This window comes from Mobula birostris, chromosome 11 (genome assembly GCF_030028105.1).
Source record: "Mobula birostris isolate sMobBir1 chromosome 11, sMobBir1.hap1, whole genome shotgun sequence".
Taxonomy (NCBI): Eukaryota; Metazoa; Chordata; class Chondrichthyes; order Myliobatiformes; family Myliobatidae; genus Mobula; species Mobula birostris.
In genome coordinates this window covers 81,860,378-81,874,621 of record NC_092380.1, presented here as the reverse complement: position 1 = coordinate 81,874,621, position 14,244 = coordinate 81,860,378, and the positions used below count along the sequence as shown (strand labels likewise).

The 14,244-nt window shown below is 40.5% G+C and overlaps 1 protein-coding gene across 1 annotated transcript in view; it reads right to left on the bottom strand.

Moving 5' to 3' along the window:
• accs (1-aminocyclopropane-1-carboxylate synthase homolog (Arabidopsis)(non-functional)) overlaps nucleotides 1–14,244 on the bottom strand; it is a 79,970-nt gene that overhangs the window by 12,307 nt on the left and 53,419 nt on the right. Inside the window, exons 11-13 of the mRNA XM_072272651.1 lie at nucleotides 13,683–13,772; nucleotides 12,284–12,329; nucleotides 6,842–6,983 (exon numbers count right to left, since the gene is read on the bottom strand). Of these exons, the coding sequence (XP_072128752.1) occupies nucleotides 6,842–6,983; nucleotides 12,284–12,329; nucleotides 13,683–13,772 (278 nt within the window). The remainder of the gene's footprint in view (nucleotides 1–6,841; nucleotides 6,984–12,283; nucleotides 12,330–13,682; nucleotides 13,773–14,244) is intronic.

The following is a 14,244-nucleotide window of genomic DNA, read 5'->3' as shown; positions in this document are numbered from 1 at the left end:
CCTACCAACGGCAATGGGAGATAGAAAATACATTGTATTGGCCATGGCGGATTTAAAACATTGAACTCAAATGGGTCCACAAATCTGTCCACAGTGGAAGTGGACAGATCAATTGTCTTTATTCCTGCTGTGTGCTTGGAGATGGAGGCTGCCATTTTGTGGAACCATTTTACATCCTCCATTTTGTGAAAAGCAGTTGCTTCCCTTTCTGTGTTTTAAAGTAGACACAATGATATTTCAGGTAATATGTTGGACTAGAGATCATTTTCAAATAAGAAGTTATTTGTGAGGTGTTCTTTGATAAAGCATAACACACTTATTTGTGAATGTTGGGGTTGGTGCCTGCCTGGAGTGACTGGAGCTGGTTACTGAAAAGAACAAAGAGCCATAAATTACCAATTGTTACTTGCCGGGAAGAGGGCTGGAGCAGAGCCAATAAAAAGGTGTTAAAGGTCAATCAGCCAATGACACCAGAACACAATATTTGAATCGGTAAGGAAGGAGTATAAAAGTGGACACTTCGAGTGTGCTGTCAGCGATAACTCTCCCAAGAGACCCACCATCGCAAGGAAGAACCCTCATGCTAGGGAATGGACAAAGAAAGGGTTGATCATCTGACCAACAGAGGTCCCCTATTTCGGTGTTATAAATTGGAAAAGTGATCTGATGAGTATTGGTACAGATGGAACAGCAGAATTCATGTTCTAAGCTGTTGGTCCAGGGTCAACATAGTTACGCTGTTGCTTGTGCAGAGACAATAAAGTGTGAGCTTCGATTAATTGTGAGTTGCGTAGTCAATTTCCTAACCTAGTTCTGTTGACGAACGGTCAACAGATTTTGGCGCCCTGGGGTGCTCTTGGAAAAAACTGGAGGTCTGGGACCCTAGTTTTGAACTGAACCACCCCTGAGGTTAGGATATTAAAATGGGAAAAAGAGAGGACAAGAAGAACCCAGGGGGTTTGGATGATTCGCGGGATCATTTTCTTAAATATTTACCAAAAAAATGGCCTGACTATGAGGCACGGATAGGAAAGATTGAGAGTGGAGGGTCAGGAACCCTGGGGGGTGCATTGTGGAAAGCAGTTACTGAAATCAAATAAATTACAAGAGATTAAAAAAGCTGTTATAATGGGATGTATGTGGGAAGATCTAACTGAAGTGCAGAGAGAAAACAGAAGCTGACAGAGGAGTTGTGTAAGTGTAGGGAGGAGCTGGAGAGGAAGAGAAAAGAAAGTGAAATGCTGAGGGCACGGGGTCAGGCGAATTTGAATCCACATGACTCAGCGTGACCGCTTAACGAGAGGAAAGGAGAAATGGGAAGAGGAATGTAAAAGGGCGAGTACAGAAGTAGAGAAATGGAAAAGTCAGTGTCAAGACTTACAGACTGCTATGAATGTCGTACAGAAATCAGCAGCAGAGAACAAAGGCAGCGCCGACCACACCAAGTGTTTAAAACAAATCGAAAAGCTGCAAAGTCAACTCTCAGCTCAGAGAGGGGTGATATGTGCATTTGGTGTGAGGGCTGACGATGATGCTGATATAGATTGGTGTAATCCAGCGTATGAGGCAACACATTACTGGGGAAGTAGCCCTCCTCCCCATGGATTTTTCCAAGAGGGAGCATAACCTTCAGCACCCACTGCCCCAGTGGCACCTGTTGTAACGGAGAGAGTGCAGGAAACACCACAACCAGGGTGTACCCCTTTCGATGTGGCCCAGTTGACTGCTATAGCTGCCAAGATACCAAAGTGTGGAATGGGAGACGATCCTCAGGAAATTTCCCAGTGCATTCAGCAGCATAGCATAATTCATGGTTTAGATGAAGCAGGGGAACGGAAGTTAACCCGTCTGTGTTTAACTTCAGTGTTACACTCAGCCCTGCTGGAGGAGCAGGTACAAGACCAGCAGACACTGGGTGATTTACAGGAGGCCAATTAGAAGCTGCAGGGGCTAATCGAGGTGACCTGGTGGAGGCTTTGCACAAGTGCAGACAACGCAAAGGGGAGCACCCCTCTGCCTTTGTGACAAGGTTGAGGCCAGTTTCCTTGAGTGTTTATGGTCCCACATTGGATAGGTGAAATCTGACCCAATTTGAGTAACGCATTTCCTCAATGTTATTGGATTGATTCTGAATATTTTGGCATCGGTTTAACCCTCAGGAACAGGAGATTTTTTGCCTTGGTTTAAACCGTGAATGGTTTGTATGTTTCAATTGTGTAAAATGTGGCCACGTGTGAGTTCGCTTGAGAGTATGTCTGTCTGAAAGAGTGCAAAGGCTGTGCCCTAAAGAGGTTGCATCAATGGAAAGATGACATAGACGTGGCTAACATGAGAAGCCAAAGCCAACACAAAAGCCAAAGAGAGGAGATATAATAGGGCAAAAATTAGTGGGAAGTTAAGAGGATTGGGAAGTTTTCAAAAACCAATAAAAGGCAACTTAAAAGTCATTACGAAGGCAAAGATGGAATAAGTATGTAAGCTGGCCAATAATATTAAAGAGGATACCAAAAGTTTCTTCAGATACATAAAATGTAAACGAGAGGTGACAGTGGATATCGGACCACTGGAAAACAATGATGGAGAGGTAGTAATAGGGGAGAATGAAATGGCAGACGAACTGACTAAGTACTTTGTGTCAGTCTTCACTGTGGAAGACACAGGGAGTATGGTGGAAGTTCCGGGTGTCAGAGGTCACGATGTGTGTGAAGTTACTATAACGAGAGAGAGGGTTCTTGGGAAACTGAAAGGTCTGAAGGTAGATAAGTCACCTGGACCAGATGGTCTACACCCCAGGTTTCTGAAAGAGGTGGCTGAAGAGATCATGGAGGTATTAGTAATGATCACTAGATTCTTGAATGGTTCCGGGGGGAGTGGGGGGGGGCATGTTGTAAAATTAGTCAGCTCCATCATGGGTACTAGCCTCTGCAGTATCCAAGACATCTTCAAGGAGCGATGCCTTACGAAGGCAGTGTTCATCATTAAGGACCCCTACCACCCAGGACGTGCCCTCTTCTCATTGTTACCATCAGGAAGGAGGTACAGAAGCCTGAAGACTCACACTCATTGATTCAGGAACAGCTTCTACTCCTCTGCCATCTGATTCCTAAAGGGATGTTGAACCCATGAACACTACCACACTTTTTTTAAAAAAATTCTGTTATTGCACTATATTAACTATTCAGTATATATATAATTTATTTATTTACTGTAATTGATCTTTTCCCTTTATATTTATCATGTATTCTACCGCTGCCATAAAGTTAACAAATTTCTCGATATATGCTGGTAATATTAAACCTAATTCTGATATATCGTGTAATTTGTTAACTTTACAGCAGAAGTGCAATGAAATACATGATAAATAAATAGAGAAGAAAAAGACTGTTACATTAAGTATATGTATATGAATATTCAATGGTTAAATGAAAATAAGTAGTGCCACAAAAACAGAAATTAAAAAGTAGTGAGGTAGTGTTCATGGGTTCAATGTCCATTTAGGAATCGGATGACAGAGGGGAAGAAGCTGTTCCTGAATCGCTGAATGTGTGCCTTCAGGCTTCTGTACCTCCTACCTGATGGTAACAGCAAGAAGAGGACACATTCTGCGTGATGGGGATCCTTAATGATAGACACCGCCTTCCTAAGGCACTGCTCCTTGAAAATATTTTGGATACTACAGAGGCCAGTACCCGTAATGGAGCTGACTAATTTTACTAGTTTCTGCCACTTAGTTTGATCTTGTGCAGTAGCCCCCCCCCCCACATCAGAAGATGATGCAGTCAGTCAGAATGCTCACCACAGTACACTTGTAGAAGTTTTCAAGCGTTTTAGTTGACAAATCAAATCTCCTGAAGTTCCTAATGAAATATAGTTGATGTCTTTCCTTCTTTATAGCTGCATCAATATGTTGGGACCAGGTTAGGTCCTCAGAGATATTGACACTCAGGAACTTGAAATGGCTCACTCTCTCCACTTCTGATCCCTCTATGAGGACTGGTTTGTGTTCCCTCGTCTTACCCTTTCTGAAGTCCGTAATCAGCTCTTTGGTCTTGCTGAAGTTAAGTGCGAGGTTGTTGCTGTGACACCACTCAACTAACTAGTATACCTGGCTCTTGTATGCCTTTTAGTCGCCATCTGAAATTCTGCCAACAATGATTGCATCATCAGCAAATTTATAGATGACATCTGATCTATGCCTAGCCACACAGTCATGGGTGTAGAGAGAGTACAGCAGTGGGCTAAGCACACTTCCCTGTGGTGTGCCAGTGTAGATTGTCAGCGAGGTGGAGATGTATATTCACAGATTGTGGCCTTCTGGTTAGGAAGTCGAGGATATAGTTGCAGAGCGAGGTACAGGGACCTAGGTTCTGTAGCTTTTCAATCAGGACTGCAGGAATGATAGTGTTAAATGCTGAGCTTTAGTCAGTAAACAGCATCCTGACAGAAGTATTTGCATTTCCCAGGTGATCCAAAGCTGTGTGGAGAGCCCTTTAGACAGCGTTTGCTGTAGACCTATTGTGGCAGTAGGCAAATTGCAGTAGTTCCAGGTCCTTCCCAAGACAGGTGTTGATTCAAGAGCCATGACCAACCTTTCAAAGTATTTCATCACTGTAGATGTGAGTGCTACTGGGAGACAGTTGTTGAGGCAGCTCAAGCTGCTCTTCTTGGGCACTAGGATTAATGCTACCATTTTGAACCAGGTGGGAACTTCCAACTGTAGCAGTGAAAGACTTTGAATACCCCCGCTTGTTGGTTGGCACAGGCTTTCAGAGCATTACCAGGTAATCCTTTCTTCATCTTATTTATTGCATTACAAACTTCAGATTTTAAAATACTTGGACCTTCAATGTTTTTCTTAATTTCTGGTTTTTCGCCTCGATTGTCTTCAAACAATTCCTGAATATACTCAGTCTATCTGTTCATGATCTCATCTTTTTCCATGATAATGGTACCGTCCTTTGCTTTCAAACATCCACCTGAAGAACAGAGGAGCTTTTTACCAGTGATATCCTTGATTTGTTGATGTAATCTTTTTGGATCAGTAATAGGGATTCTTTCTATTTGCTCACATTCCTGGTTTAACCAGAATAAATAAGATGAAGAAAGGAAAGCAGCAGGTCCTGATGAATTAGTAATAGAACAAATTATCGCCCTTGAAGATTATGGAATTGAAAAACTTACTGATTTAATCCATGACATTTATGAGACTGGAATAATACCAAAAGAGATGAAAAAAATCAGTATTTATCACTCTTCCTAAGAAACCTGGAGCAATAGGAATGAGAATTACATAGAACCATAAGTTTAATGAGTCATATCACCAAGATACTTCTAAGAATTTTGATGACAAGAGCTAAAAGTAAGATACAAGCTGAAATTGGTAAAGAACAATGTGGTTTTGTGAAAGGTACAAGAAACGCAATATTGATGTTAAGGATACTCTCAGAACGAGCTATTCAAGTGCAAAAAGACTGTTTGTTTTATCGACTACACAAAAGCATTTGATAAAGTATAGCACAATAAGTTATTTGAAATATTACAGAAAACTCTAGATCTAGATTCCAAAGACCTCCGCCTAATCAGAAATCTGTACTGGGAACAAACTGCTGCTGTAAGAATAGATGGAGAAGTGAGTCAGTTTACGAAAATCAAGAGAGGCATTAGACAAGGGTGTGTATTCTCCCGATTTATCTAATGTGTACAGTGAAACAATATTATAAAAAATAAGGGACATCTTGGGAATCAAAGATGGCGGTGAAAACATCAATAATTTCAGATATGCAGATAACACTGTGTTAATTGCAAGTACGGAGGAAGAACTACAAAACTTAATTGATATAATTGTTGAAGAAAGTGCAAAAATGGGTCTATCTATTAATTGCAAAAAGACAGAATGTATGGTGATATCCAGAAAGAAGGAGAATTCTATCTGCAGGCTGATAATAAACAGAGAAGACATAAAACACGTACAGAACATTTGCTACTTAGGAAGCTGGGCGACATCAGAAGGCAGGTGTGACATGGACATCAAAAGAAGAATAGGGATGGCAAAAGATACCTTTACGAGAATGTACTGACCAGTACTAAACTAGGCATGACAACCCGCCTCAGAGTACTGAAATGTTACATTTATCCAGTTATGTTATATGGCTCAGAATGTTGGACAATATCTAGTAACATGAGGAAACAAATTGAAGCAGCAGAGATGTGGTTTTTGAGGAGGATGCAAAGAATATCATGGACGAAACGAATATCTAACGAGGATGTCATGAACAGAGCAAACACAAAAAGGGAAATAATGTATGAGATCACTTCATTGGACATGTGATTAGGAAAGAGGAGTTAGAATGCACGGTAATTATGGGAAAGATTGAAGGGAAGAAAGCAAGAGGAAGACAAAGACAAATGATGATGTAGACAGCAGCCAGAGAACTGGAAATGAATACCAATGATTTGATCCACTTGACCCGAAACAGGAGAGTGTGGGACATGGCAGTCAAAGCTCAACCTGGGCATGGCACCTGATGATGATGACGACGACGACGACGACGACCAGGTAATCCATCAGGCCCTGCCAGTGTTATTAAAACTGATTCTGATTCCTTTGTGTTTCTGAGACCGGGACTATTTACAGCACGCTTCTGTGGTAGTGGAAAGATCTAAATGTTGTTCATGGGAACAGATGTCCTGCTGTATTGAATGGAATGTTTTTCCCTCAGTTTCCATGTCATGCAAGGCAACATATTTCATGTGAAGCATTGCCAACTCACTGCTTAATTGACATATACTGTATATTCCATGCAAAGTTGAAACACAGAATTTCTCCACTGTGGTATCTTACCTTGGTCTCTCAGTAACTGTGCTACCAAATGCTGTGTAGGACCTGGGACACTATGGAAGCATGAAAGTCGGCTGAGGGCACTAATAACATCTGTATTCTCAGTGTATAGGGTACTGATGTGAAGTCCACTGGCTGAAAACTCCTAAATAATGACAAAACATTAATTTACTTATCTCCTGAAATTGCTCACTTTTTCTCAGCCTGTTTAGTCATGCATTTTTACTTAATATCCTAAAGCAAGCAAGCTAAATAGGTTTCTTGGAAATCAGAAAAAAATGTGTCACCATGTGCTCACTCAATAGAATGCACACTTGATAAATTCAGTATTAATTTTATTTATTCTGTCAATTGGGGGTGCTGTGGATCATCTGGAGGGTTGTCAGAGGTTATAGCAGGACATTGATAGGATGTAGAACTGGGTTGAGAAGTGGTAGATAGAGTTCAACCCAGATAAGCGTGAAGTGGTTCATTTCGGTAGGTCAAATTTGAAAACAGAATATAATGTTAGAGGCAAGACTCTTGGCAGTGTGGAGGATCAGCAGGATCTTGGGGTCCATGTCTATAGGACACTCAAAGCTGCTGCACAGGTTGACAGTGTTGTTAAGAAGGCGTATGGTATGATGGCCTTCATCAACAGTGGGACTGAGTTCATGAGCCCTGAGGTAATGTTAAAGCTATATAAGACCTTAGTTAGACCCCACTTGGAGTACAGTGTTTAGCTCTGGTCACCTCACGACAGGAAGGATGTGGATACTACAGAGAGAGTGCAGAGGAGATTTACAAGGATGTTCCCTGGATTGGAGAACATGCCTTATGAGAATAGGTTGAGTGAACTTGACCTTTTCTCCTTGGAGTGACAGAAGATGAGAGGTGACCTGATAGAGGTGCATAAAATGATGAGGGGCATTGATTGTGTGGATAGATAGCCAGAAGCTTTTTCCCAGGGCTGAAATGGCTAACACGAGGGGCATAGATTTTAATGTGCTTGGAAGCAGGTACAAGGGGGATGTCAGAGGTAAGTTTTTCACACACAGATGGTGGGTGCGAGGAATGCATTGCCAGCGAAGGTGGTTGAGGCAGATACAATAGGGTCTTTTAAGAGACTCTTAGATAGCTACATGGAGCTTAAAAAAATAGAGGGCTATGCGGTAGGGATATTCCAGGCAGTTTCTAGGGTAGGTTACATGGTCGGTACAACATTGTGGGCCAAAAGGCCTGTAATATGCTGTTCTATGTTCTCATAGATATTGATCCTGCAAGATGATCACCAGTGAAGAGATTCGCTGTCACGTGTTGGTGGCTTGTAACAAATTCAAGGTTGACTGAAGCCTGCAATTTCAGACTGCAAGGTCAATTGTCACACAGAGATACATTTCAAGGTTATTTCCCCTCTGACAATCAGTATATGTTCCCTGACGTGCATCACACTTTCAGCAGTGCAGCAAAGCCTAGACAACAGTCAGGCATGGGCTGATAAGTGACAGGTAACATTCAAACCATGCACTGAAGTTCTGGCACGAGTTTTATGACCTAATGGCCCAGATTTTGCATTGGTGAAGCCATCGACATTAGTCTTTGTTATTCTGTGAAGCTGACACTGACCTTGGGATTCCACTCTAAGCAAAATTTGAACATTTTTATTGATGTGTCTATGACTATTGATTTCGTTGCTTAAAGCTTTCTATAACAGAATCAGAGGAAATCTCCTGAACTAAACTACATAATATTCAGCATCTCTGTAAAATACCCAGTAAATTTTGAAGAAGTCCAAACAAGTTTTTGGTGACTGTATACTAAGTCATTAACTACTTCTGACTGAACCTTGAACTAAAGATGGCTATAGCTGTTGAGGATCAATCATCTCACCTCCTAATGTACTGGGCCCAAACACCTTCAGCTGCTTCATCAATGGCTTTCCTTCCGAGAGGGAATGCTCACTGATGATTGCACAATATTCAAGTCCAACCACAACTCCTCAGCAAATAAAGATATCGATGCTTGCATGCAGCAAGACCTAGACAAGTAAAATTCACACCTCAAAAGTGCCAGACAATGACGATGTTAAACCAACCCCTGATATTCAATGGCATTACCTCTGCCAAGTCCCCAACATCAACATCTTGGAGTCATCATTGATTAGAAACTTAAACTGACCAGCCTGCTCTATAATATCCATTCCATCCACTTACTGGCAGATATTGATCACACACTGTGTACCACTGATAAAATGCCCTGAAACTACTCAGCGAAGAGCACCCTCCCCATACCTTCGGTCTCTACCAACAAGAATAACAAGCTCTTCACACACATGGGAACAATCACAGTTGCAGATTTTCCCTAAGTCACACACTGTCTTGACGCAGTTACTTCAGCATCACTGGGTCCAAAGTCTCCAATAGCACAGCGATGAATCCAGATGGTGATAGACCATCAACTTGTTAAGATCGCAAGGATGACCATCAAATGCTGGTCTTGTTATCAATGTTCAGATGCAAAAAAAAAATCACTTACATAGTTTTAAAAAAAAAGCTCACCTTAAATGTAGGTATTTGGAAATTACTAAAATGAATATATCAAAAACATAAAGTCAGTACACTTACTGTATATTTTAGCTTTCATTCAACTTAACTATAATTTCCAAAATTAACCATTCTACAATACTTATTCTGCTTTTTGTGAAAATACTTTCTACCTTTGTGGAACTCTTCTTGTTTGACATCATGCTATTAATATTAAACTACAACCAGAGAATAACCTGGCTGTAATTTGTTGTGTTACATTTTTAGCTATGGACTGATTCATTGATGGAACTACCCTTAGCCCTGTTATTCACATGCAATTCTTTGGCAGAATTATGGTCCAGATATCATTATCATCATTATGTGCTGTATCATATGATCATATGAAAATGGTCTTTGACTATGATCGTGCTTGGCAAATTTTCTTACAGAAGTGGTTTGTCATTGCCTTCTGGACAGTTTTTTTTACAAGACGGGTGACCCCCCCCCCCCCACCCCAAATCAGCCATTATCAATACTCTTTAGAGATTGTCTGCTTGGCATCAGTGGTTGCATAACCAGGACTTGTGATATGCATCATCTGCTCCTATGACCATCCACCAGCTGTTCCCATGGCTTCACCTAGCCCTGATCAGGTTGCTAAGCAGGTGCTACACCTTGCCTGGGGATGACCTACAGGCTAGCGTAGGGAAGGAGGCGCCTTACGCTTCCTTTGATAGAGACATATTTCCACCTCACCACCCATGCTCCATATATACAGATACTAAATCCCAGATCCTCATCAGCTATGCGGAACTCTCCACTGGTTCTGATTTGACATAACCAACACCCAACATTGGAAGAAGATAAAATGCCCCCATTGTGAGCCGCTGCCTTTTATCACCATCAAAACTATATTCCTGCTCATTGCCTCTATTCCTAGTAGTGGGCTAAAAGTAAGCCAGGCACCTTGCAACCTTATTACTGCACAGGACTGAGGCGAGTTTTCGGTCCCATTTCCAAACCACACAAAAGACACCTTGTAACACAAGACCTTTTATCATCTTACGCTAATCCCCAACCTAATCATAATTACATCCAAACTAGATTAATGTCAACCTCCCTTCTTGCATCCTAGATGCATCTTATCTCATATAAAACACTGTGCCCTGCAATACTTACTCACCCTCCATCACATTAAACATTCTCACCAGCACTGGCTCATGGTTTCACCATACATTAATTTTAAAATGTCACCAAGGTTGACAAATCCCTTCATAGTCTCACTCACCCCTATCTCTGCAAGCCTACAAAATCACTGCACACCTTCAAATGCAACCTTTTGTCTACCTCAGAACTGAACCGCCTTGACTCTCAGCTCTGCAATTCCCTCCTTAAATGTCATTGCTATGGCAACTTACTCAGCTGATTTTAAACCTCTCTTTTGCTCCACACCTGCAACCCTTACCTTCCATCTTTTGCTGTGAAATAAAAAATTATTTTTGTTTATATTGCTCCAGCTAAGTATCCCCATGATACTGTCCATCCTGCTATTATAGAGGGACAAATTGCTGCTGTAATCTTCTTCTGCACTCATAATGTTAAATTGCCCCTTATTTCTCTCATAAAACTCATTTTCCATTTGTAACCTGAACATCTCTACAATAACAAGAACAAAATGGATTTTATGACATTGTTTTCTTACTCCTGTTTACATTCTTATCCTTATTTCCCTTGGATTATCTTGCACCACTTTTGTCAGTAGGCTATCTGTTCTCTGGTTCTCACAATCTTTTTTATTGTCATTAGGAAATGTACATTAATCATCAAGATGACTCAGCTTTGGATTACTGACAACTTTACCACAGAAATTCGTAAGAAGGATAACTACAGTAAAACAGCCCAACAGGCCAATTCAGTTCACCAGTTTCCCAATACTTACCCAATCCCTTTCCTTTGTCCTTCCTAGTATCTCTCTCTTTGTAATTAATTAATTCCCTTTGAAGAGAATTAATGGATTCTACTTCAGTCACATTTGACAAGAAGAATGTTATCCTTTAAAGCTTTTTAATGTTCTTTATTTTAAACTATGATCAGGGTATCTCACTATCTAATCTGAGGTAAGTACACAGTGAATTTACAGCACAGAATTAAGTCATTGAGCCAAGTCAAGTGTCCATGATTCACAACATTCTCCTATAATTCAATCTTCTTTAATCCTTTCAACATATGTTCCATTTCGTTCTTGTGCACTTATCCAGCCTGTTCTTTACAATATCTGTACTATTTGGGAGTAAGAAGGATTTTCCTGAACTCTCTTCTGGAATAAACTGCAGAGTTCCTCTTTTTGTGTTGGACTTTTTTTTCTTTTGTAGCTTTTTAAATGAATTCATGAGATGCCTGGCTAGGGTGAATAGGAAGGACCTATTTCCCTTAGCTGAGAATTAAAGGGAAGTGTAGATTTCAGGTGGAAGCACTATAGGAGAGTTGAGTAAAAAAAATATTTAACCTAAGAGCGGTAGGGACCTAGAACTGTGCACCTGTCAAGATGATGCAACCCTCACTGCATTAATAAACCAACCTAGAGTAACTACGGCCAGAGATGAAAACTGGGATTAATCTCAGGTTTTTTAAAACTGGAATAGACACAAGGCTGAATGCCACCTTCTGGACTCAGATGTCCAGGAATCCATAAGGTCCACTGCATTTCCTACAAGGGTAAAAAAAAACATCAAATATATAGGATCCACCACAGCACATATGTTGGGTGGCTCTTCTTAACATATTGCCAGATGAATTCAGCACAGACACAACTTATCATGGGAGATGCAAACCAGCATTTTACCATAAAGCATCAAAGTGCCAGTTCAGTCTTCACTTTGCAGCTTTGACACATTAAGTGCATGTTTTGCGCTCATACAGATTTTGTGATGAATAAACTCACCTTGCTAATTCCCCACATAATATGAGTTCTCTGTGGATCAGGAAGCCTGAAAGAAGTAGCACACTGCTGTCAATTCTGCATATTTCAGTATGTTAAAAAGCACATACAATGAGTGTTAATTTGCAGAAAGTAAAAGTAAGCAATAGATAACATAAATGCACCTTGAATTATTAGGTGAAGACAATTCAAAAGGATGCTGGCCATCAATTAATGACCAATTCAAGTGCAAGTACTCCCACTCCACGAGAATAACAGCATCAAATATTGTGAATTAAAACTGGTTTGAGCTTTATTCTGGCATAATGCAAGTTAAGCATAATGTAGCCAGATGTAATTGTAGCCAAGGGGGGCTATTAAATACACTGGCTGAATAACACACAAAAACAAACTTCACAATTACCCAACCTGGAGAAGAAAAAAATTGGCAACTGGGTACTTGAACAAGGCAGATGGTAAAGGTGAAGGACTTGATGTGCAACTTCAGCCTCTTTTTCCTAAAAAGAAAAGTGGCTCTGTAAATCTGCAAGCTAATATTTCTGTGAATCGAATGGTCATATCTACATAGATAGGTAGTAGGAGGTTTATGGTTTTAACTCTAAATTCACAAAGTTTACCGTGGAAATTAAGAGCCTTAAGAGTGGACAACCAGAATCTAATGTAAGAGCTGAATGTGGCCTCAGGGAAAATTCATGGCCTGCATGTCATCTCATGACAGATGAAGATGAAGATTCCTGACAGCAATATTTAAGGATTCTCTTCCTGTTAGTTAGGTGTGAGGTTGTAGCAGTTACCGTTACATTTTTGTTGGATTTGTCTTACAAAGAAGATTATATCTCTTGTATCTCTCAATCTGACCTGCAGCACAACCTTTGTAATGAGGAAAATAACAGGGATCCTTGCAATGACTTTCCCTATGACAGCTGGCAGGGAGACTCCTCTGTAAATACCGAAATCAGATGGCTCCTTTTTTTGAAGGTTATGATTACAACACCAGATGCCCTTGGCACACTCTCTGCTTTTTTAGATGAGGGAGATGAAGCCAAGAATTTGCAGCAGAAATATACCTTGGTACTTGCTGTTTGCCAGTCCTGCAGTTGGGGGGTGAAAGTCGACTAATCTGTGTTTTGGGGACAGAGGAAACAGGTGAGTAGCAGTTACTGGGATTAGCTGGGGAGACGCCATGGAGAAGGTGAATGGCAGAGGCCAGTTGTGTGTCAGCCTCACACCATGGAGAGAGCATTGGGCAGCAAAATTCCTCAACAATTTGCTTCAGAGCCTCTTTAACAAATATATAATGGTTTCTGCTACATGGTAATAAAAAAAAACAAGCATAACAATTACTGTCAACTCAGCAAAATATTATCAGACTTCTAATAACTAAAATAGAAATAAGACTCACTTATCAAAGCTGAGGATACTTTGGAATGAATTCACATCATCAAATACCGAAAGCATGAACACTTCATCCACAATTACATGCAGTTTGTATCTATATCACCAGGGAAAGAAAAGTAATTAACCAAGTTACTTAGAAATCTCAATCAGTTGCTAGATTCTGATCTTTCTTCCAAAGTAACCAGTCATTTTGCTAATAAATCACATGGAGACTTAGGAGGACACTGATCCTTGGACAAGAAAATGCAACTTTAATGGAAAAAAAAATCAAAATCACTTGAAGAAAAGATCATTCAAGATGTCCTACTTTGTTCTTTAAAGAACGTCCTAAATAGAAAATTTCTCCTGGGTAATTATTAACAAAATACTTCAATGATATAAACTTAAACCACATGGCAGTAAGTCGTGGCTTCATGTATTAACATGAAGTGGCAAAGTTGAGAGGCTGTTTTGCACTTCCAAATATGTTATCTTCATTGATCACTGGAAAGACGCAGGCCTAAGACAATAAATACAGAAATTTAAATTGACCATCAGCTAGCTTTCACATTTCATTTCTTCACTGC